The 25830-nt window shown below is 39.3% G+C and overlaps 2 protein-coding genes across 7 annotated transcripts in view; both read left to right on the top strand.

Annotated features, from left to right (window-relative positions):
* Positions 1-15520, top strand: part of ZNF770 (zinc finger protein 770) — a 47430-nt gene extending 31910 nt beyond the window's left edge. For 2 of the 6 annotated variants that reach the window (XM_029951862.1, XM_029951863.1), the window contains exon 2: positions 12423-15520. In XM_029951862.1, the coding sequence (XP_029807722.1) occupies positions 12476-14557 (2082 nt within the window). In that variant the 5' untranslated portion in view covers positions 12423-12475 and the 3' untranslated portion in view covers positions 14558-15520. Of the gene's footprint in view, positions 1-6846; positions 6892-6917; positions 6990-8188; positions 8274-9985; positions 10006-12422 lie in introns of those variants that run through there. The other 4 variants (XM_029951859.1, XM_029951860.1, XM_029951858.1 and 1 more) reach the window with 4 other exon arrangements.
* A 4181-nt stretch (positions 15521-19701) lies between these two features.
* AQR (aquarius intron-binding spliceosomal factor) overlaps positions 19702-25830 on the top strand; it is a 91837-nt gene continuing 85708 nt past the window's right edge. Inside the window, exons 1-3 of the mRNA XM_029950686.1 lie at positions 19702-19950; positions 21253-21309; positions 25162-25202. Of these exons, the coding sequence (XP_029806546.1) occupies positions 19876-19950; positions 21253-21309; positions 25162-25202 (173 nt within the window). The 5' untranslated portion in view covers positions 19702-19875. The remainder of the gene's footprint in view (positions 19951-21252; positions 21310-25161; positions 25203-25830) is intronic.

Raw genomic sequence — 25830 nt, 5'->3', positions numbered from 1 at the left:
GGGGTGCCAGCCTGTATTTTGCCCTCAGCTTGCCACACACCCCCTCATCAGTCAGACACATCTATTTTCTCTCTGTCCCAATACTTCTTTTCTCCATCAGAAATTATCTTGTTTATTTATTGTGTTTACTTATTTTCTATCCTTTCCACCACCATCACTATCAGAATGTAGGCTGTGTGTCCGAGCAAGGACTTTGCAGGTCTTATTTCTCTGCCTGGCACATAAATGTGCTCAATACATGTTTGTCGAGGGAATAAATAAAAGCATCTGGACTTACATCAGTTTTCTAGACTCCGGACTCCACGAACCTCACGATCACCCCAAAAACTTCATCATTCACAAGGCTGTAACAAAGGGCCACAAAATGCATGGTTTAGAACAACGGAAACTTATTCTCATGTTCTGCAGTCTAGAAGTTTGAAATCAAGCTGTCAGCAGGGCCAAGAATCCTCTGAAGACTCTGGAGGTGAATGCTTCCTTGCCCCTCCTAGCTTGTAGTGGCCTGGGCGCTCCTTGGCCTCTGGTCGTGTCACCCCAACCTCTTGTCTCCCTGATGAGGGGGCATAAGGCAAGCTGACAGGTTGCAAACACCCCACCCGCCACCCCAGGTGATATTCCTCAGGAGCTCATGGCTGCCCAAGAACAAAGGAAAGGTGAAAAAGAAAAGGCCTTGAGTTTCCATCAGTTTACAAAAATCTTAGCAAATTACAAAAAAAGACGGTCTTATACAGCTCAGTTTCCTGGAGCCCCAACATTGCTCCTCCATAGTGACATGGGAAACAAAGGCAGTAGGAAATGGCAGGTAAAACTAAACTTCCTTATTACCTGCACCCCACTGACAAATACTTGAGACTGGCAGAGTAAAGTGTTTCTCCAGGAACATTCCTTAAAGGAATGCTTTGCTAGAGGGAAAAACAATCTTAGCTTGACAATACCTAGGCCTCCAGTATCTGGAGAGCCTTCCTTAGTATATGAAAATCACACTGGAATCTTCCCCTGGACTTTACCTACCCCCATCTCCCAAATATATAACCAATCTCTCCACATGATCCAGGGCAGTCGTTGCACCCATGGACCCTGTCCCCATGCCTTAATAAAATCACCTTTTTGCACCAAAGACATCTTCGAGAATTCTTTCTTGACTGTCAGCTCCAGACCCCATGAGCCCCACTGTTACCCCAAAAACTTCATCATTCACATGGCCTTCTCTGCATGTCTGTGTGTGTCTCTATGTCCTTTTCTTCTTTTTTTTAATGCTTTATTTATTTTTGAGATAGCAGGGTGGTGGTGCAGAGAGAAAGGGACAGAGGATACGAAGCGGGCCCTGTGATGACAGAGCCAGGGAAAAAGATGTGGGGCTTGAATTCATTAACCGTGAGATCATGACCTGAGCCCAAGTTGGATGCTCAACCGACTGAGCCACCCAGGTGCCCCTCCTTTTCTTATTAACCATCTTTGAATTTAGGGCTTACCTCAAACCAAGGATCATTTACTATCAGAATCCTTAATTATATCTGCAAAGACCAAATAAGGTCACATTTTTAGGTACTTGGGCTTAGGACTTGAATATATCTTTTTGGGGAACACAATGTGACTCAGTACAGGGCTGATGAAAAATTCCTTCTATGACTACTTCTTCTACTGAGTCAGGGTCCCTCATAGATCTGAACTGGGGACCGTCTCTTAGGACCCTCAGTGAATGCTACATGCCAAGAGAACTAAAGACATTTGGGGTAATACAGAAAACAAGGATTTTCACATTCCCTAAAATAGATGAATGACAGCTGGAATGTAGACAATGATAAATTAATAGTTTGTAGGCTCCAGTAGCACCTGGGTAGCTCAGTAGGTTAAGCATCCCAACATCAGCTCAGGTCATGATCTCGTAGTTCGTGAGTTACAGCCCCATGTGGGGCTCTAGGCTGACAGCTCAGAGCCTGGAGCCTGCTTCAGAGGCTATCTCCCTCTCTCTGCCCATTCTTTGCTCACCTCCCTCTCTGTCTCTCTGTCTGTGTCTCTCTCTCTCTCTCTCTCTCTCTCTCTCTCTCTCTCTCTCACACACACACACACACACACACACACTAAAAAATAAACAGTAAAACAAAAATTTTTAAGTTTGTAGGATCCAGAATTAAGAATTTATGTGATTGCAAATCTGTCAGTGCATACCTCAGGGTACGATGGGGTGGCTGAATGCTTAACAGTACTTGGCAATGTGATAAATGCCTGGATTTGTAAATCAAAAATTAGACAATGTAACAGGCAGAAGGAGAAATGACCTTTGAATTTGTGTTAAAATTTAAGATGCTTTGTGCTGCAGTCCAGCCACAGAAGGTCCAGGGTTCCCTGAAGGATGGATGGTGTCAGCAAAAGGGAGGGATGAGAGAGCCACGATATTCTTTCTGATCACCAGGCAGGCATCTCTGCACTGACTGAGACTCAGCTTTATTTATGGTTAAGTGTATGGGGAACAGCACAGAAGCGGCACTTGCCTTAGACAGTGATTTCTGATGATAAATTTCTTTGATATGTAAAAATTTCCCTGAACATAGATTTGTAGAAGACTCATGCATAATCTTTATCAATAGTGATTGTTGTAGGTGATTAAGATGCTTATCATATGAGGAAGGAAGGTATCTTTAGTATTCAAATACAAGACAATGTTTTTAGCATAGCAAAGGCAAAAGTTAGTTCTTTGTGAGCAGGGGTCATAACCTGTTTAAGGGGAAGTATAAGAAAAACAGGATTCTCAAGAAATGCAATGTTTCCTCCCAGAATCACAAAAGAGGAAGTTTCTACAATAAGTTCCTTCACAAGGTGCTACCAGTATATATTAGGGCCAGAATTAGGGGACAAGTCACTCTGATACCAATTAACAAGGTACCTTGGGGGCCGGTGGTCAAGCAAAAACAATTGAGTGAGGGTGGATATGGGTCATCATCTGACAGCAGGAGGCCATGCAAACCTGCCTTAACCTCACAAGGAGTATTCTCAAGTTGTGAGTTCAGAATGGCTCCCAACAGCTTAGTAGTGTGGAAAAACCAGGCTTGTTGAAGTAGGTTGTTGTAGGAGGAATTTAAAGCAAAACAGTATAGGAGAAGCTCAGAACTTCCTGTGAAAATCTGAGCTGTCCTCCTACTCCTTGCTCTTAAAGAAGGTATTCAAAGGAAGGAAGACAGAAGACTTTGACTATTCAGGGTCAGAAGTGAAGGTAGCAGCTGTGCAGAGTGCACAGAACTCAGCTACCCAAGTTCATGTAGTTAGTTCATATAGGTCACCCAACTACCAAAGCCCCCAGACTATGGAGTAAGTTACTTAAGTTACTTGCTTTGGGTCAGAGAAAAGGCCATAAGCCTAAACTTGAACTATGATTATTGAATTTTTATCTCGTTGGGAAGCTGGGTCCTAAACAAAAGATCAGTAATATCTCACACAATTGCCCTTGTAATCTAGCAGCTGCCAGAGACAGATTTAACACCACAGCTCTACTTAAGGGTGGGGGCTGAGAAGAGAAATGCTTCCATCTGTTCTGGCTCTTGTGAGGATAGGGCTTTTTTTTTTTTTTTTTTTTTTTTTAGGAACATGCCTATGAAAAGAACACTGGAAATTAAAATCCAGAAGTAAGAGAGGGGTCGCAGTGTCAAACTCTCCTGATCCCATAAACAAAGAGCTTGATGGACACCATAGCTCTGTCCTCCTTTCTTGGTCTCCCCCCACCCCTCCAGTATTAAAGTAGTAGGAGGGGTATCTGTAATCAATGTGGGTCCAGAGGACAGCCCTGACTGTAAGGGTGAACAAATGTGGTCAAAGCCCTATGTAGAGAATCCCACCTGCTTTCAGGGTAACTATGGAACCCCACTGTTACTGAATGTGAACCAACACATAAAGAGTGTGTGTGTGGGGCGGAGGACACTACTATCTAACTAGCCCCAGAAATCCAATAAGCATTAGTACCAGTGGAGCTTAAGAGAAAATTTCTAAAACTTTTTTACAGAAAACCCTTTGGCAGATTGAGACTAGTATGAGAGTTGGATGTGGTGCCATGTTTTACCTTCTGATCCCAACTCACCACTCCTCACCTCTACCCCCTGCCACCCTGCCCTCAGAAGTCCTGTAGCAAAACATACAAGAGGCTGCAAATATTTCTCTTGAGAAAATATATGATAGGAAAAGAGAATATTATTCCCCAAAAATCCTTTTAGAAAGGGAATGTTGTCTTTGTTGGAAAAATTCTTCAATAATTGCTTGAGGGGTATAGATTTTGGTGCATTATATGCAGGAGGCATATAAGTAGATGGTTTTATGGGTTGCTCCACGGAAGGAAGAGGAGAGAAAAGAGGAAAATAGGAAGGGAGATGAAAACAGGGGATGTGAGCTGTCTGCTAGGCCAATCCCTTGGGGGCAGGACGAGCTTTAGCAAGCATTAAAACTCAGTTTCATAGTTTCTGCTTATAAAATATTCCAAAGACGCATGAAGAAGGATGCTCAGAGTATAGAATCCTTTCAAGTGCATTTATCTTGGATGCACTTGGTACTGGCTGAGTTGCTTCTAGGCCCTTTGTCCTTTCAGTTGGAGCCCTATCCCCTAGTGACTCCTAAATCTTCAATGAAGTATTTTCCCATTCTCTCTCTCTCTCTCTCTCTCTGTCTCTCTCTCTCTCTCTCTCTCTCTCTCTCTCTCTCTCTCTCTCTCACACACACACACACACACACACACACACACATCAGTATGTTTTTCTAGAAATTGATGAAGTTCTATTTTCAATATGTTGTTGCTAAAAATGAGATAGATAACCCTAAAGGTTAAGAACTACGAGGAGGATAGACACACTAGGAACAAAGTGTGAGCACAGCTATCATGAAGATTGTCAAAGGCCACACAATTGGATCTGCATCTAAATTAACCAGATACTCAAGGAGTAGGAATCCCCAGCTGATAGTGTGGCTATTTTAATTTTGCCACTGCTGTTTCGTTATCCATCTTATTTCTTTTTTTTTTAATTTTTTAATGTGTATTTATTTTTGAGAGAGAGTGATAGAGGATGAGTGGAGGAGGGGTAGAGAGAGGGGGAGACACAGAATCCAATGCAGGCTCTAGGCTCCGAGCTGTCAGCACAGAGCCTGATGTGGGGCTTGAACCTAGGGACCATGAGATCATAACCTGAGTCGAAGTCGGACACTTAACCAACTGAGCCACCCAGGTGGCCCACCATCTTACTTCTGAGTAAGTTTTTGATGACACAAATGTGAGAGTGCCATACCCACGACCAAAATTATCCAATAATTTCCCATTGTCAAAAGGATTAAAATAAAAAAGAAAACCTTTGCAAGGCATTTAAGGCTTTTCTCAGCTTCTTGCAAAGTGCCTTGTGAAGAGTAGTTACTCTAAATGTGAAGCATGAATAAGAAGGACTGGCTTTCTTTTATCTATCAGGTTCAACTAAAAAAATCACAGAAGTGAAAAATCAGTAAGGTCATCCCTGGCCATCTACTAAAATGCCAAGTTCTCCCACCCAAATCTTCATAGCCTTCTTCTGTGCTTATTTTTCCCTCAGTTCCTATCAATATATCACATATATTTTACTGAATTTGTCTCTCTCCTTCTGTAGACATATAGATATAAACTATAAATTAAAAAAATCTATGAAGACCAGAATTGTTGACTTTTTAATTTGTCCACTACTCTATCTCCAGTAACCTAGAACAGGATTTGGCACATAGCAAGTGCTTAAAATATATGTAGGATGGATGGATGGATGGATGGATGGATGGATGGGTAGGTGGATGGATGGGTGTGTGGGTGGATGGATGATTAAAGCCTCAGCTCAGGGGCACTTTGGCGGCTCAGTTAGTTAAGTGTGTGACTTTGGCTCAGGTCATGATCTCACAGCTGGTGAGTTTGAGTCCTGTGTTGAGCTCTGTGCTGACAGATTCAGGTTCAGATTCAGATCTGAAGCCTGATTCACATGCTGTGTCTCTCCCTTTCTCTCTGCCCCTCCCTTGTTCGTGCTCACTCGCTCTCTCTCTCTCTCTCTCTCTCTCTCTCTCTCTCTGTCTCAAAAATAAACATTAAAAAAATTAAAAAGAAAAAAAAGCCTCAGCTCAAAAACAATCTCTACCTGAAGCCCCCAGCAGCTTTAGACGTTCCTCCTCCTCGCTCCTGCCCTGTACATATCTTTTCTTATCACACTGTACTTCCTTGTATGTTGTCCTGAGTTGAAAACTACACTGACGGCAAGGGTTTCATATATACTAAGAAGTGAATCTCTCATACTTTGTATATGCTATGTCATTGATTGATTCATTCATTCATATATCAATGAACGAATGATTAATTATATTCCCATTTTAAAGGTGAGGAAACTGAGATTCAGAAAGGTTAAATAATTTGTTTAAAAATTTTTCTTATTTATTCTTGAGAGAGAGCAGGTGAGCAGAAGAGGGGCAGAAGGAGGGGGACAGAGGATCTGAAGTGGGCTCTGCACTGACAGCAGTGAGCCCAGTGTAGGGCTCAAACTCACAAACCCTGAGATCATGACCTGAGCCCAAGTCAGATGCTCAACAAACTGAGCCGCCCAGGTTCCCCAAGGTTAAATAACTTTTGAGGACACACATTAGTAAGTTGCAGAGGTAAGATATTAACTCAAACGTATGCCATGCTATTTTTCCTTATCACTACTACCATCTCTCCCTGCAATGTTCTATCCTGGCTTTACATTTTCTGTTTATCCATTTCTGTTATCCATATTTATTTATCCACTCATTGTTGAATCCCTATTCAGATCTTACCTAATCAATGAAATCTTTCTGATGACTTACTCATGATCATTTCTCCTTTTCCCCCAGAAGTCTCCTGAGATGGCTTTCAGAGTGAATGGGGAACATTATGAGGTAGGGCATGTGGCCTTGCAGAATTGCTTATCCACGTCTCATCTATGTTCCATACTCCAAATTCAGGCTCTTGGTGCAAAGGTCTATTTATTTTGCAGGTAATACACCCCCACTGGTTCCCAATCTCACGTAATACTCTCTCATGGTCTGCCTATCTTTCCTGATGATTTAAGCCTGGTGATGGATGCAATTGTTTGCATGGTTTAGTTGAGCTGAACTCCCAGGAGAAGCTGCAGAATGGAGCAAGTCCCCAAGGGTTATCTGAACACACAGCATCTTCATCCTGGGATTAGTACTTAGGACCCCTAAAGCTTTCCCTCTCCTGTCTCTGCTTCAGTTGAAAGTAAGGGCTTCAGCATTTTCCAAATGTGACTCCTCCAACGTTGCTATATAAAAAGCAAAAGCTTATTTTCTATTAACCATTTCCTCATGTTACCACAAGGAAAAAAAGACTCCTCACTGGCCCAACTTTCTCATTTTTAAATAGAGGAACATATACCAACATTAGAAATAACAATCTTTGTTGTCAGTGGGTTCTTGAAAAATAATGCAGAAAGTGACTTACAGTTGAAAGAAAATATGTTTTTCCCTATTCTCTTGTCCTGTCTCTCTAGCTGAGACAGTTACAATCTGAACCTGCAAAAATCCACAATAATTTCCCAATGTCTTCTGTACTTAAAATTTCCGGTGGATACCTAAACATCTTATTCAGTAATAATGTACCACCCAAGTCTGTAACTGAACTACATTTAACCCTTACTTGTGTCCACCTAAAATACTGGGATTATCTATAATTTGAGAAGAAGTGGTGAATTAAAAGTGCAGGTCTAGTAGTGGCCTACCTGGGTTCAAATTCCATCTCTACCATCAATCAGCTATGTGACATGGTGAGTTTCTCAACGCCTCAGACTCATTTTCCTCATTTTTAAAATGAGAAACTATCACTTTATAAATTTGTACTTAATATAAAAAAGTAATAAATGATAAAGCTATTTGAGGGCTTACTACGCTCTACGCACTATGTTGAATATTTTACATCCATCTCCTCGAATTGTCAGAGCAATCCGGAAAAAACGCACGTCTCCACTCGTCCACTCTCTTAAACCCGCAAGTGCAGTGCGGGGTGGGCGGCGCTGGGGGTAGGGACCAACCTCTGTAGCCCCCACCCACCGCCACCCACCCAACTCGCAGACCGCGCCTAAGGAAGGGCGGCCCTGGGGTGGGGGGAGTCGGTTTCCAGCCGGACCGTGACTCTGGGCGCTCCCGAGCGCCGCGCCTGCGCGCTCCGCCAGTCGCCGCGCCAGCCCTGCGGACGTGCGCTCGTTTCCTTCGCGGCGCCTGGGCCCAGCGATGCGCGCCTGCCCGGTCCGTGCCAGCTCCAGGTGCGTGAGGAGGATTTGAGGAGTCCGTGTGTGAGGTGGAGCGAACCTGGGGGAGGGTCAGGCCTGCCTTGATCCCTCCAAGGTGTTCGGGGACCCATAGCGGGGGCGCCACGACCTCAGCTCCCTTTCCTTTTTCACTTCCCCGCCTCCCGACTGCGTCTCTTGAGGAGCGGCAGTCTCCTAGAGGAAGGCGCAGAAAGGATGCTTTTCCCCTGCTGTGGGTCGAATCGCCTGTGACATTTCCCCCCTGGCTGCGGCCAAAGCAGTTTTCACCCTTCCTTTCCTAGTGTGGGATTTTGCCGTCTCTGGACTCGGCTGGACCCGCTAGGTGCTTATTGGTTGTGGACGATTAGGGCGACGGCCAGATGTCAGGGTCCTCTGTCCGTTGCAGCCCCTCTGGGAGGAGAGGTGAGGGTTCAAGGCCACGAGAGTGGGCCAGGGAAAGTGGGGCAGAAGAGGCCACAAAGAAGGAAAGGTTGTGATCAATGTCGCCAGAGATTATTCCCCAACTGCAAGTGATCCAAGTTTCTGTCTTTCGTTTTTTGTTCACTTGCCTTTGTGATATCCTAACTTCACTTTAATGGTGTTAGGTAAGAGTAAAAGACCAACAAGCTTTCAGCCAGGAAGCGTCATTGGAAGTTTTTAAATCAGTTTTTACAATCTTCCAACAGAGTGTTGTCTTGCATTGTCAGAATAATCGTCAGGTTGAAGCTCTGACGTTTATTAATTTTGAATTTAACATAGGAAAAATACACGGTGTTGGCTTTGTTTTGTGTTTCCTTTCCTTTTCTTTTTCTTTCTTTCTTTTTTTTTTTTATCAACAACACAAAATCAGTTGAGAGCACAGAGAGGTGGGATTTGGAGCTCTATCAAATTAATGTGCACCCTGTTTAAGTATGTATGGCACTGCACTTGGAGCATTGGAGATCCAAAGCTATCGCTTATAAATAACAGATGAGATCACTGGTTGCCACCAATGGTTCCAACAGTACAGGGCTCCCAGTAAGCGCTTTCCCACATGGTGTGAAGTCAAGTGACAACAGTATACAGTCTTAGTGCTAGTGGTAGGTGATCAGCCATTGACATTTTTTGGCATAAGAACTATAGTCAATTCCTGTTACTATTGTATTGTAAATCCGTATAGTGAAAATGCATATTAATAGTACCAACAGCTGATTGGTGCTAATACAGATATTTGGACTATATAGTACATTTTGTAAATTAATACAATGGCTTCTAGTTGGATTCTTTTATTTTGCATAGACTAATGCGGCATATTCCATTTGACCTCTAATTAAATGTTTGATAAATATTTTGGGGTAATGTGGATCAAGTGAAGAAAATCAAATACTGTTGCTTTCCTTAGTAATCCTATCTCATCCTATGCACCCCAATCTTACGTAGTAGATTATTTGGTTATTTTGAATAAAGTGATTGATTTGTTGTGGGTTCCTCCATCTAGTGTTGTGTGAAGAGATAATACTAGGAACAGCTTTCACCACAAACTTTATTTTTTCTTTTCTTTTTTGTTTTTTAAATCTTTTAACATTTATTTATTTTTGAGAGACAGATCATGAGCAGGGAAGGGGTAGAGAGAGAGGGACACACAGACTTGGAAGCAGGCTCCAGGCTCTCAATTGTCAGCACAGAGCCCAACGCGGGGCTCGAACCCACAAACTGTGAGATCCTGACCTGAGGTGAAGTCGGACGCTCAACTGACTGAGCTACCCAGGTGCCCCTCTATTTTTTTTCTTTAACGTTTATTTATTTTTGAGAGAGAGAGACAAAGCATGAGTGGGGGAGGGGCAGAGAGAGAGGGAGACACAAAATCTGAAGCAGGCTCCAGGCTCTGAGCTATCAGCACAGAGCCCGATGTGGGACTTGTGGGGTTTGAACTCATGGACCACGAGATCATGACATGAGCCGAAGTTGGACACTTAACTGACTGAGCCACCCAGGTGCCCTGACTTTTTTAACCTCTTTATACATAAGTTTCACAAAACTGTATTCATCTTTACTATATGTAATACAATCTGATATTTTCTACTTTTTATTAAACAAAATTGCTGATCATAATCCATTAAAGTGATTTCATAATGCATTATTGGGTAGCGATGTACATTTGAAAAACACTGTGATAAAGCAACTAGTAGAAAATACTTACCCAGTAAATGAAATTTTTTTGTGTGTTTCTAATTCAGATTGCTGAAGAGAACCACAGTGGGTATGTTTGCGATTTTGTGTTTAGGGTGTCTTCCAGAAGACAGTTAATAGCAGATAGCATATATGTTGGGTATATGCCAAATCAGCTGACAAAGGAACACTGAGTTTCTGGTAGATTTATCAACTTTCTGATCCCAACTAGAAGATACAACATTAGAATGAGAAAGCTAGAGCAGCTCTTTTTTTTTTTTTTTTAATTTCTGACTCCCTTATTTAAGGAGAATGCAGTAGTAAAAGGATGAGAAGAAAATTGGTTTCTCTGATAAAAGGGAAGACAGGGTGTACAGTTTTTGTGAAAATACCTGTTAAAAACCAGGGGCCTATTAGGGAAAGCATTTTTATCTTCATATTAACTTCAAGACCAAAATGATCCTTCTATTATATTGTCTGAAAAGTGACCCACACTCAACTTTCAAGTTACTTAGCCATTGATAAATATAGAAGTAGCCAATTTGCCTCATTGCTTTTGTACATGTCTTTTGGGAGCTGCACAAGAAAATGCAAAGAAGAAATAAAAAACTACAAATTTACTTAATGTGTTTATTTCTTAGGTAGAAACCCTAAAAAATTATGTAGACAAGGATAAAGTTTTAAAATTTGATCAGTGTTGAGCTAAGTAATACCTTACATTTGTGTATTGCTTCACAGTTTTCCAGCACATTCGGATACATTATCTCCATTGATTCTCACAATAACTTAATGTGGTAGGCAGGCCAGGAGACATTTTCCCCATTTTAGAGATGAAGAATCTGTATTTCTTTCTGCCACTGAGATCATATGGTAGCAAATCTAGGACTAGAACCCAGGTTATCTGGGCCATTTTCTCCCATTGTGCCTGTTGTCTTTGTTGGTCTAAAGAAGTAATTAAAAGTAAATACTGTCAGGGGCCCCTGGGTGGCTCAGTCGGTTGAGCAGCTGACTCCTTTTTGGCTCAGGTCATGATCCCAGGGTTGTGGGATCAAGTCTTGCATCAGGCTCTGAGCTGAGCATGGAGCCTGCTTGGGATTCTGTCTCTTTCTCCCTCTGCCCCTTTGCCCTGTTCACACTCTCTCTATATAAAAATAAAAATAAATAAATAAATACTGTTAATGAAATGTCTAAGAAATCCAACTTTGGTATCTGAAACATTCCCTTCTCAGATTGTGCTCATGGTATGCTATAATTAAATGCAAAGACATCTTATTTTTAGTATTATATTTTAATTCTTACACTTCTTAACCTCTCTAGCTTAATTTTTTTTTAATGACAAAGCAGATATTGACAAAGCTACTTAATAGAGAACTAGGAAAATTGGAATTAAAAGGTCTATTTAGTGTTAGATTCATTTCAGTCCCCTTTTAGTGTATTCTCTCAATTAGAAATCTAGCTTTAAATTACTTTGATTTTTAGAGATTTATTTTTTAATTTATTTTTTTAGATTTCACTCTTAATGTTTATTTTTGACAGAGAGCGAGCATGAGCAAGGCGGAGGAGGGGCAGAGAGAGGGAGATGGGATCCAAAGTGGGCTCTGTGCTGACAGCAGAAAGCTTGACGTGGGGCTTAAACTTAGGAACTGCAAGATTATGACCTGAGATGAAGTCAGATGCTGAACCAACTGAGTCACCCAGGCACCCCTAATTTTATTAAGTAAACGTTACACCTAGCATGGGTGTTGAACTCACAACCCTGAGATCAAGAGTCGTATGCTCTACCTCCTGAGCCAGCCAGGCACCCGTAGAGATTTCTTTTAAAGATTCCTCATGTCTATGTATGAAGTTAGTTTTACAATTCTAAGGTATTCTAAAATGGTTATTAACTTACTTATAAACATAGAAAAAGTCCAGGTTCCCCTATACCATTAATATCTTTAGCCAAAAGACAACTTAAATTATTTCTTTCCATGTGAATACATTTTAAATTAATACATTTTTATTTTTAATTTTTAGACATCTGTGGAGTTTAAGAACATGGAGTTCATCAGAGAGTATCACTGAAGAATATGATGGCTGAAAACAATTTGAAAATGCTGAAGATTCAACAGCGTGTAGTAACCAACAAACTACCTAGAAACAGGCCATACATTTGCAATATTTGCTTCAAGCACTTTGAAACACCATCAAAATTAGCTAGGCATTATCTCATTCATACTGGTCAAAAGCCGTTTGAATGCGATGTGTGTCATAAAACTTTTAGGCAACTGGTTCATCTGGAGAGACATCAACTAACTCATAATCTGCCTTTTAAATGTAGTATTTGTCAACGTCACTTTAAAAATCTGAAGACGTTTGTGAAGCACCAACAACTTCACAATGAAACCTATCAGAATGATGTTAAACAGGTCAGAAGATTGTTGGAGGCCAAGCAAGAAAAGCCGGTATATGGGATGTATCATACTTTTACCACAGAGGACAGATGGGCATTACACCCGTGCTCTAAATCTGAGCCTACATACAGCCCTACAAAGAAAAGAAAGAATATTCATGCATGTACGATCTGTGGCAAGATGTTTCCATCGCAATCAAAACTTGACAGGCATGCACTTATACATACTGGGCAGAGGCCTTTTCAGTGTGTCCTGTGCAGTAAGTCTTTCCGACAGGCAACTCATTTAAAAATTCATCAACTCACTCATTCAGATGAAAGACCTTTTCAATGTTGTTTTTGTCAAAAAGGATTTAAGATTCAAAGCAAACTTCTGAAGCATAAACAAATCCATACCAGGAATAAGACCTTTCAGACTCTTTCATTAAAGGTGAAGAGTCCAGAATCATGCCCTCTGCCTAATAAATTAAATACAAAGCAGGATGGTTTTGAAAATGGTGATTTAGGTGAATCTGAGGAGACTAATCCACTTGATGTCCACTCTACTTATATCGTCCCTTTTCAGTGTCCAGAGTGTGAAGAGTGTTTTGAATCTGAGCAGATTCTCAATGGACATAAGTGTTTCCCTGCCAGAGGTGGCAAAAGGCCAAGCAGGCTCAAAAGAAGCTACAACTATAAAACCATTGTTAAAAAAATCTTGGCTAAACTTAAACGTGCTGGGGGTAAGAAATTAGATAATCTTCGATCTGAGAAAAAAGTATTTAAAAACAATTTCTTGAAAAATTGTGATCTTGTTTCTGGTGAGCAGAGCCCTGAACAAACCCAGAGAACATTTATGGGTCCTCTCGGCAAACACGGAACATACAAGACCGTTGGCAATAGAAAGAAGAAAACATTGGCTTTGCCATTTTCTTGGCAAAAACACTTCCAGCACCAAAATGTGGGTAAAAACTTGAAAGGTATCCTTACGACAGAAAACATGTTAACTCTAGATAATTCAGTGAATAATAAAGACGTATGTATCTACGGTTCATCAGGTGAGGAATTCTTTGATAGCTGTGAAATGCTTCAGTGTGGTTTTTCAGTTCCAAGTGAAAACCTTCATACTGGACATAAGATGTGTCCTTGTGACAAATGTGAGAAAGTGTTTCCTTCTATATCCAAACTGCAAAGACACTATTTAATTCATACTGGACAGAGGCCTTTTGGCTGTAATGTGTGTGGGAAATCTTTTAGACAGTCAGCTCACTTAAAAAGACACAAATTAACCCATATTGATAAGATTCCTCATAGACGATCTCTTTGCCAAGTAGACTTTGAAAATTTGAACCAACTTCTCATTCATCCAGGTGACAATGTTAACTATAATGCTTCCCAACAAAGTCAGACTCTTGGTTTCCAAAAATATGAGGCCTCAGAGTCAGATCAAATATCAGAAATAAAAGTTAAGGCCGAATCGGAGGATTTCATTGTTAGTCCCCCCTATCGGAACAGGCAGCCCTATCTCTCTAGTGTACTTCTGCAGTCAGAGCCGAGCCTTCACGGTCATTGTTGTGGTTATTCAGGGCGCACAGAGAGGAATGATGGCCTTCTCTATCAATGCAGTGTTTGCTCCAAGAGTTTTAGATCTCCATCTAAACTGGAAAGACACTATCTAATTCACGCAGGGCAGAAGCCATTTGAATGTTCAGTTTGTGGCAAAACATTCAGACAGGCTCCTCACTGGAAGAGACATCAACTTACTCACTTTAAGGAATGACTAATCACAGAGAAAGTGGTTTTCACATTCAGTTATGTAACTGATAGAACGAGTTACACATTTGTGGTCTCTGATAATCTTGTTCTTAAAGCCTGTATCATTTAAAATGTATTTTTATCAAAAGGCCTTCACTAGGTTGGGTGATTTCATAGGCAGTTGCTTGTCATGCATAGTAGGAAGCAAGATACAGTACATAGAAAATTAATAGAATGTTTTAGGAACAGCCAAATTAATTTTTAGGAGGAATAGCATGGTTTTATGCCACATAGTAAGCATTTATTTTAATTAAAGCATTTAATATATACTTTGGCTGCATTGAAAATATAAATCCATGATGTGGTACAATAACTCAGTTCATTAAATTCTTAAAGAACTTACTCTTTAAGGCATGCCATCTCTTATTGGATATACTCAAAAGACTGAGAGGTAAAAATTGGGTTTTGTCTGCAGCAAATAGCCCCACTACATTTTATTTATTTTCTGTTTCACATGAAAGCATAATTTTGTCAACCTATGGCTGAAATTCCATTGCAAAATTTTTTCTTTTAAGTAAAAAATATAAAAGCAGTAAAAGTAAAAATGGATAGGAAAGTCACGGTATTATTTTCATTGGTCTTTTGCAAGCTATTCATTCTTGGGATTCTGGTAGCTTCACCTCCTTTTCCACAGGTGATTAGCATTGGTTTTTTGCCCAGCTTGCTGTTTTTCCCAAATGTAAAAGTAGGAGATGTTAGGATACACCTGTATACATTTACCATGTTTACTTATCAGGAATATTGTCCAAGTGTTATCATCTTTGTGATGATCTGTATGCAGTGTTATCTTTTCAGAAGAATAAATGCAATTCATCTATTTACTTAATGATGGACAGCAGTAGCTGTAGACTTAAAACTCCCTTCTAGATCTGCATCTCCATAAGACTTTGATTTACCTTAGTAAAACTTTGTTTTAATGGATCATGAATTGAGTGGTCTTGTGACTTAATTAAATCTGTTAAGTTTGATCATAAGGCAATGACTAGGTCTAGTTCTAGTTTTTTGTTTTAATGTTTATTTATTTTTGAGAGAGAGAGTAAGACAAAGTATGAGTGGGGGATGGGCCGAGAGAGAGGGAGACAGAATACAAAGCAGGCTCCAGGCTTTTGAGCTGTCAGCACAGGGCTCAAACCACAAACCATGAGATCATGACCTGAGCTGAAGTAGGATGCTTAACTGGCTGACGCATCCAGGTGTCTCAGGTCTAGTTCTAGTTTTTAAGTCTATGTTTCTTGCAAGAGTCTAATGCTAAAGAATGTTATTTTGATAATTTGCAAATTGTGTGGTAAGTAAGATGATTGTTCCCATATACGAATAAAGTGCTTGCAGAATTGAGGGTATCCTAAACAGACTGTCATAATTTGGGAAATATTGAATCTTAAGCTATAAAAGACTTATAGTCACAAATTGACCTTCATATTTGCCATTTTTTAGTAATATCTTTGAATGAGACTTCTTAGTAATAAAAGAAAAGAACCATTACCTTTCTAAAGTGAGAAAAACAGGTGGGTATTTGTCCAAGCACACTTAAATACAGTGGCAAGCCCTCTACTGAGAATGGATCAATGATTCTTTGCTTTGTAAACTCTGTGTCCTACTCTAAGAATTGTCTTGGTGCAGCAGGAGAAAGGAGGGGATGTTGATATCTCCTTTCCCAAATGCATTTTGAGAAACTTGGGTTTAATATATGGAGATAAAGCATATCAGTCCAGATAGAATGCCCAATGATAAATGTGCAGGAGAATCATATGTTTTAAAGAATAATTTATCTTAGATTTCCTTCAGATATGTTCCTCCAGTGCAAGCAAGATGGTGGTTTACAGAATTTGCTGTGCACAACACTTTTCAAGAACGTACCTATTACGTAAAAGCAAGGAATACCTAGTTTCCTGTTTTCCAAGAATATAGGTTCAAGGGGTTTTTGTCTGAAGTTATGTATTTTGGGATTTTTCCAAAACTATTTATGTAATTTTATTTGAAGTAAATGTCTAATTTAGTCCTTTCCCAGCCCAAACAGGGAGAGTTCTAATAGTGTTGTACTTGTATGATTATTAGACTTTATTTGCTTAAGTGATACTACTATCCTTTTTTTTGGCCCATGGCTTTTTAAGCTGTTTCATATTGAAAGTTGGAATATTGTACAAATTTTGTCAAAGATGTACTGTAGTGCTATTTGAAGTACCTGTAACAAAACACTTATTTACCTTTATCACTGCAAGCTTCTTGTGGAAACTTTATAGGAATGAAAATAAACTGTATACATCCATAAGAAGATTAAACATTAGATGATACATGATGACTGGCTGCATGCTAGAACTGTCAGTAATGTTGAATCAATCACTTTGGTTTTCTGAAAAAAATAAACTTTATAAAATCTTTAAAGAGATTTATAAAAAATTTTTTGTTTGGGTGATCCCAGGCTGAGCATGATTACCTCCTGAAGTAGTTCGATTGGCTGAGTTAGTGGGATTATTGTCTCTTGTTTTGTACTGCAGTAGGGCCGACAATTTCAGGACAAAATGTTTGTGTGTTGAAGGAAAGTAGATGGTGGTTAAGAGTCTTGGAGAATTCAAACTTCAGAATACTTTAAAAATAAACTTTCAAATTACACAGTTTGGACTTCTTTTCTTTAAAGAGGGAAAATCACAATACTGGCAGGAGGTACTGATTGCCAAACACTTCCTGGATTCATTCCAATCCACCTTCTATACTGAATTTCCTAACATGGATATTTAATCATTTCCATTTTTACCTATTTTGTTTGTTTGTTTATTTTGAGAGAGAGAACCCCAAGCAGGCTCTGCGCTAACAGTTTGGGGCTTGAACCCAAGAACGGTGTGATTGTGACCAGAGCCAAAAAGGAGAGTGGGACGCTTAGTTGCCTGAGCCATCTAGGTGCCCCAACTTATTAATTAATTTTCCTTTTTATTACATTTCTTTGATAGCTTCTTTTTTAAAAAAATTTTAATGTTTATTTTTGAGAGAGAGCAGGGGAGGGGGGAGAGAGAGAGAGGGAGACACAATCTGAAGCAGGCTCCAAGCTCTGAGCTGTCAGCACAGAGCCTGATGAGGGGCTCAAACTCAAGGAACCACAAGATCATGATCTGAGTCAGATGCTTAACCGACTGAGCCACCCAGGCGCCACTGATAGCTTCTTATCACCTACAAAGGATATATTAACTCCATTGCATGTCACATGATCTACCTGCTTAAGTATGTATCCTCTGGCCTTCCTTTCCAGATTCGTACTAAAGAAATACACAACTAGTTCCTCCTGTGTATATTCTTGTCTCTGTCTTGTTTACCTACTATTATTTTAAATTAGATACACTCTGTTCAAAGAAGAAATTTAGTTGAGCCAGATTTTATTTGGTTTTCCATAATTATGGGGGGAAAAACTAAAGTGTTTAAAACTGGCTTACAGAAAACTTTTTTGAAATGATGAGCTGATTTGTTGGTTTTTGTTTTTTGTTTTTTTAAGTAACCTCTATCCCAATGTGGGGCTCAAACTCACAATCCTGAGGTCAAGAGTCACATGTTCTACTGACTGAGCCAACCAGGCACCCTGAAAACATTTCAGTTTACATGTTATGGAAGATAATCTTTTAGAACTACAGTTTTAGGATGTAGCAACAATCTTTGAAGTCCAGGTGACTTGTGAGAATTTTTTGTTAGAAACAACATTTGCAAGGACTATTGTTTGTTTTAGTAATCTCTACACTGAACACGGGAGCTCAAACTCACACCTCTGAGATCAAGAGTCCGTGCTCCACCTACTGAGCCAGCCAGGCCCCCCAAGGTTTGTTTGATGATACAGAATATCTGCTTTTTAGAATCAGAAAGAATATTTAATTCCTGTCTTGTGGAGCTTGCTATTGCTGTTTAAAAACTTAGATTTCAGGGCAAACTGCTGGGGTTCTCTTAGCATTAAGAGGGGAAAAAACTGTAAAGATAACTGGTGCCATGGTATCATAAACGAATATGGAACACTAATGTTTTGCATCTACATTGGCAAATTTATATTCATTCTTTGAATTTGAACTTAAATATTACAACTTCCTGGAAGCTTTTCTGATTTGCCTTAAACACTCATTCGTAACTCTTGTCACTGTTGATCAGTGGTTTTCAAACTTTAGTGTGCTCACAAGAATCGTGTAGAAGGTTTATTAAAGCCTAAATTGCTAAGCTGCACTCAGAGTTTGTGATGTCCCCGGTTGGGCCCAATAATTTGCATTTATGCAGATTAGCTGTTACTGCTGTATTGAGACTACTACCCTTTGAAGGTCCCTGAACAAAACTACATGCTTCCAGAAAACAAGGGAATGTATCTTTTTATGTTTTCTATTTTACATCCACAATATAAGAAAGTATGGATACGGATATGGATAATGGTCAAAGTCGACGTGTTTGGAAAGAAGGGAGGATAGGCAATCGGAATTTCCCACTGCACCGAGCCTAAAAAGAGATAGTCCTTGAGACAAACAACTTTATCTGTTCTTCCGGTTACTGTTATAGTTTGGTCTTTTATGTTGAAAATGCATTTTACACCTACTTCCTCCATTGCCTTTTCAGTTACTAACCTCATAGCCCCTTTTTATCTTGGTAGCCCTTTTTTCCCCTAGTATGGCGACAGGGATGGATTGCAAATATCATGAGGAAACTCTGAGAGGCATTTAATATGCGTAATATCCTGATTTTGGTGATGGTTTCATTGATATATGACTGAAAACGGATCAAATTTTGCACTCTAAATATGTGCATGCGGTTCATTGTATGTCAACTTACACTTCCATGAATCTGCTAAAAACAGTTAAAAATGAGCCCCGCATACTCAAGCCTACTGGTGGTTTTTTTTTTCACGACGTTTTCCCCCGCTTAGGGTGGAGAGAACAGCCACGTCTCCCCCTCCCCTGCAACTCTACCACGAAAAACCCTCACTCAACACCACCTACCTGACGGCATCTCTGGGATTGGTCCAGCCTGCTGCTTGTGTTCTCTCAGCCTTACGCTAGGGGGCGCATGCGGAGGAGGCCGAAGCCCCTGCTTTCTCTAGCTTGGACCCAACGCCTACACGAACTTCCGGGCCTGTTCAGTTCCGCTTCCGGGGAAACGTACGGGCTGCTGTGCGCGATTCTTGTGGGACCGTGAAGGCTGAGGACCTACTCGCTAGTTGCCTTTCGCTTCGCGGAATTAGGCAGCCGCGGCTGCTTGTTAGGGGAAGTGCCTCGGTTCACCGTTACTCCTAGCGGACCTTTGCTTACCGGAGCGGAAAAGAGTGCTGCCATGGCAGCCCCTGCTCAGCCCAAGAAAATCGTGGCTCCTACGGTGTCCCAGATCAACGCGGAGTTCGTAACCCAGGTGCGCGTGGGCGAGTCTGGTGTGTGTGAAGGGAGGATGTCGAGGGCCCCAAGGCCTGGGGGGTGGGATTTTCCTTGGGACTGGGAGCATCCAAGAGGCATTCGTTCGTCACTTCGTTCACTCGTTTGTTTCTTCACGCAAGAAACGTGAGCACCCCAGCCTACCTGAGACTGGCAAAGTTTCGTAGCAGAGATGATGCCTAACAGAGGGAGGAAAGGGATATTTCTTAGCCGTAAAATAACCTAGGCTTTGAGTGTAGAATAACCTAGGCTTTGAGTGGAGTGACGGGAGTCTGACAAGCCACCTGCTCCAAATAGATGCATTTCTGAAGAGCAATCGTTTTATCCGAGAGCGTTCATTTATAACCTATTCACTGTGTTGCATTGTGCACCGCGGTTGGCTGTGATTAGGGAAACAGCCCTGTAGCCCCCAGCAACGTAACTAATCTTTGTATTCTATATGTTTATATTCTAAATATCTTTTAAATCTGCCTGCTTCTTTATGCACTAAGTCAGGTCGGGCTTGTTTTCTCTCTGAACCTCGGCATCCAAATCTCTTTGTCTTTCCTCTTGCACTCCTCCATCCCATTCTGTCAGTGATTTTATGCAGATGCAGATGCAAATCTGATCATCGCACTTACCCTCCTAAAATCTTTAAAGAGTTCTAGTTTCCCCCAGGATGATGACTAGGATCCTTCAAAGTATTATGAGATCTGGCCTGTGCATACATCCATTTTCCTCTCTCTTTCTAACTCTGTGCTTCAGCCATACAGCACTGCATATATTTGAATTTGCCGTGCTGTCTTTCACCTCCTGGTCTTTCAGCATTGTTCCTTCTTAGAATCCTCATTCTCTCCCACCGTCCTTTATATGGTTAATTCAATGTCATCCACCTACATTACTTTGGAGAAGCTTTCCTGACAACTTAAACTAGATTAGAGCTCCCTTTTCCCATTTACCTGCATTTTTCTGTTTCACATGAAAGCATAATTTTATCTACCTATGGCTGAAATTCCATTGCAAAATTTTTTAAGTAAAAAATATAAAAGCAGTAAAAGTAAAAATGGATGAGAAACTCCATTTTCATTGGTCTTTTGCAAGCTATTCATTCTTGAGATTCTGGTTGGGCCCAAGGATGCTTACTGGCCTGCGTGCCCATATAGTTCTCTTAGAAGGTAGAATTACTGTCCCCCAATACCTGTAGTACCTTGTTAAAAACAGCTTGTTGATATATGATCTCAGTCTTTGAGTTTGACAATGATATGAACCTGTGATTTATGGTTTATACTATTTACTTTTGCAGTTAGCATGTAAATACTGGGCTCCTCATATCAAGAAAAAATCACCTTTTGATATAAAGGTAAGTATTTTTGGTTTACAACAGTCTTTTTGAATAGGTATGTTCTTTGAATCTCTTTTTTCAAGGCTAATTCAACAAAAGCATTCCATGATTTCTTTTTTAAGTTCAAATTACACTTTCTAATTGTCAGATTAACAGTTATTCATGTTAGAAAATTTGGAAAATGCAGAAGTTACACATTAGAAAATAAAAATTACTACCCAGAGATAACCTCTACTATCATTTTGTTGTGTTAAGCTTTCAAAAATTGTGTGTATAATTTAACTGTTTTCCTTTTTATAGTTTCTTAGATTGTTTTAAATTTGTTATAATGACTGTGTAATGAATATCTTTGTAAATATACAGAAATTTCTGTACAGTTTTTTGATAGTATATTTAGGGTAGAAGCTATTGTTTTTTTATTTTTAGGTTGATGAACTGAGATAAAAATTTTTGTTTTTATTTATTTATTTTTTTAATTTTTGCTTTTTATTTATCTTTGAGAGACAGAAAGAGACAGTGCAAGCAGGGGAGGGTCAGAGAGAGAGGGAGACACAGAATCCCAAGCAGGCTCCAGGCTCTGAGCTAGCTGTCAGCACAGAGCCCGACACAGGGCTTGAACCCATGAACTGTGAGATCATGACGTGAGCTGAAGCTGGATGCTTAACCGACTGAGCCACCCAGGTGCCCCAGATAAAAATTTTTAAAAATGGGGGCACCTGGGTGGCCTCATTGATTGAGCGTCCAACTTCGGCTCAGGTCATGATCTTACAGTTCATGGGTTTGAGCTCCACATTGGGCTCTGTGCTGAGAGAGTGGTGGAAGCAGTGGGAGTTGTTTGGGGTAGAGGGTTAGATAACTGAAGACCTGTAATATTTCAGTAAGGGAATTGACTTGTGGTTCAATTGGAATAATTTTGGATAAATGAAAACAAAAATTCCTAAATGTGGGATTAATTCTCATTGAAATTTTTGTTTGTTTGTTTGATTTGGTATTTTATTTTTACTTATTTTTGAGAGAGAGAGAGTGCATGCATGCGTGTATTAGCTGAGGAGGGGCAGAGAGAGAGAATCCCAAGCAGGCTCTGTACTGTCAGTGCTTAGCTGGTGCAGGGCTTGATCTGACCAACCATGAGATCATGACCTGAGCTGAAATGAAGAGTCAGACACTTAACCAACTGAGCCACTCAGGAGCACCTGAAATAGGTTCTTAGAGAGAGCTCTTTAAATGAAATAAACATATTGTATGTCATTTAACAAGTATTGACCCTTAATCAACAAAAGTTTGAACTACATAGGTGTGTATATACATGGATTTTTATATATATCTATAAACACAGTTTCGTACCATAGATGTATCTTCTCTTCCTTATGGTTTTCTTAATAACATTTTCTTTTTTCTAGCAGTGTGTAATATGGTATATTCAGTAAGTATACAGTATGTGCTGTATATAGCATATAGTATATAAAACAATAAGAGTATAGTACATAATACATATAGCATATAAAATGTGTTAATTGACTATTTATGTTATCTGTAAGTCTTTCAGTTAATACTGGGCTGTTAGTAGCTAAATTTTGGGAAAAGTCCAAAGTTATACATGAATTTTTGAGTGCGTGGGGGATTGGCTCCATCGTTGTTGAAGGGTCAGCTGATGAAGACTCACTTTAGGTTCCGCCATTGTAAATTGAGTTGTGATGCTTTAGGCACATTTGGTAAAACTGAACTTATCTGAAATTTCTTTTTTTATTTTTTTTTTATTTTTAGCACTTAATTTTTGAGAGAGAGGAACCACAGGGGACAGAGGATCCAAAATGGGTTCTGCCCTGACAGCATAGAGGCCATGTGGGGCTTGATCTCACAGACCATCATGACCTGAACCAAAGTTGGGCGCTTAACCACCTTTGGTGCCCCTTAACCAAAATTTGAGCTTAATGTTTCAAAAAATATAAATATATTTTTTGTTTTGCCTGTAATCCTTTTTATTCATTGGGACGTATTCATAAACATAGTGTACATTAATTACTCTAATTACTACCAGATTTGCTTTAAAATATATGGTGTTTGTATGTGTTTGTGTTTATATATGTTGTCTGGGGGTTCCTATGGTCATTTTTCACTAATAACAAGAATATTTTAATGATACAGTTAGATTGAGTTGAATCTATTACATTAAGATTTCCAAACCTTTTTTTTATTTTTAAAAAATGTTTTTATTATTTTTGAGAGAGACAGAGCACGAGCAGGAGAAGGACAGAGAGAGAGGGTGACAAAGAATCTGAAGCAGGCTCTAGGCTCTGAGCCATCAGCAAAGAGCCTGATGTGGGGCTTGCACCTGTGAACTGTGAGATCATGACCTGAGCTGAGGTCGGATTCTTAACTGACTGAGCTATCCAGGCTCAGTCTATATTAAGATTTTCAAAGATTATATCCAGACCATTTTAGTTAACACTAGTTATAATACTGAATGAAATTATTTATATCTGTTTAGAAGAACTTTATTGTAGGTTGGTATTTAAAGATTATGCCTTTCATTTTATTGTATTTTTAATTTTTATAAAAAGAAAAGCAATAACAAATTTTATCTAAATTGAATAAGACTTGTTTGCCTCACTGTCTTCCTCCCTCTATCACCCACATTTACTTGACAGATAACTTTGAGCAGATAAAAGACATTATAGCTACAGTTAAGTATATGACCATGTTAAAGGACTTCATAATTTTATAGTAGGATTTTTTAACCTATTATTAGTAGCATGCTGTTAGTATTGTTAAAGACTCACCATATGCCAAGACTTGCCCTAAATTCTTTACATGTACCTTATTTACAGCAACCCTGTGGGATATTTTCTATTAATATTCTTTTTGTGGATTTGGAAAGTAAGCCTTAGAGCTGTCCTAGGCAAGGGTTCTAGCTATCTGAAATGACAGTGGTTTGAACCAGGCTTCCAACATCAATGCTAAATTCTGAAGTATCACACCGTCCTGGCCTCCTTAACCCAAAAGAATTGAAACTGAGGCTTTATTGTGTATATTTGGAAAACCAGATTTGTAATCTACTTTTTTTATGTCTTCACACTTCTAATTTACTGTCTGGCTTTTTTTTATTAACATTTATTTATTATTGGAAAGTCAGAGAGAATGTGAGCAGGGAAGGGGCAGAGAGAGGGGGAGACACAGAATTCGAAGCAGGCTCCAGGCTCTGAGCTGTCAGCACAGAGCCTGACATGGGGCTCGAACTCACAAAGTGCAAGATCATGATCTGAGCTGAAGTCAGAAGCTTAACCGACTGAGCCATCCAGGAGCCCCTGTCTGGCTTTTGAAAGTACATTGTTATGATTCTTAGAGGGAGTCTGATAACATATACTTTAAAATTAAGTTTTTAAAAATATTCTGATTTTTGAATTTATATTTTTCCTAGAAATATAATGAATATATCATTTTAGAAGTTCAGTGTTCCATCCATTGCACAATAGAGCCACCTCGAATATATCATTTAATGGTTGTTTCTAGGAACCTTTTTTTTTTTTTTTTTTACAGTGATCCAGTTATTATTACACAATATTATTGACAGCACGTTTATCCAATTACAACATTTAGAGTGTTAACCAATCACAGAGTAGACCCAGGACCCAGGACCCTCACGTCTAGGAACCTTTTTATGTAGATATATTATACTTATCTCCTACTTTGCTTTCTGTTATTTTACATTTTGATGAATGAGATTATAAAAATCTCTTAATTATTATTTCATTAGTATTTGGTATTTATCCTAAACCAACTTATTTTGTAGAATCTCAGTAACTGAAAACTATCAGTTTAGGATAAAAAACTGTTTTGAAATATTAAACATTTGTATATTTTTGATAACAGGTCATTGAAGATATATATGAAAAAGAGATTGTCAAATCGAGGTAAGAATGAATTTTATTTTCATACATAGGGATTAGGTCTGATCAAATTGGATCTCTTCTGTATTTCTAAACTAAATGTGATTATAACTTGGAAATGTTTCTTCTATTCGATTTCATCAACTGGGAGATTGTGGCTAAGAAAACTGTATGTAGCTGCTGGAGAACCATGCCTTATTTTCTTGCTTTCGAATATTTGACTTAGTTTAGAGGGTTTAAGTCCCAACAGGTTTATTTTGTTTTTGATGAAATGTGAGGGACAATAAACATGGAGATTTTATTTCAGTGGAACTAATACTAATTTTCTTTGATAAATCTTTTAAAAAGATTATTTAAAAATTATAAAAGTAAAACATACATAGTAATTTATACAAGATAGTAAAGTATGTGTTTTATAAATTATGTGTAGAATATATAAAATAATAAAAACTATATTTGAACAATGTAAAAAAAGGTAAGTTTCAAGAAATCTTTCCTATTCTTTAACCCTTAATTTATCTATGTAAATATCTGTATCCAGCCCCCTCCCTGATTTTTTTTAAATACAGAGTTTATACTATTCACACCATTTCATATCCTGTCTTTTTTTTTTTTTAAACTAATGTATTTGGGGCATATTTCTGTATTTGCA

This window comes from Suricata suricatta, chromosome 9 (assembly GCF_006229205.1).
Source record: "Suricata suricatta isolate VVHF042 chromosome 9, meerkat_22Aug2017_6uvM2_HiC, whole genome shotgun sequence".
In the NCBI taxonomy this organism is placed as follows: domain Eukaryota; kingdom Metazoa; phylum Chordata; class Mammalia; order Carnivora; family Herpestidae; genus Suricata; species Suricata suricatta.
The sequence above is the reverse complement of the archived record's forward strand: the minus strand, read 5'-3'. Positions and strand labels throughout refer to the sequence as shown.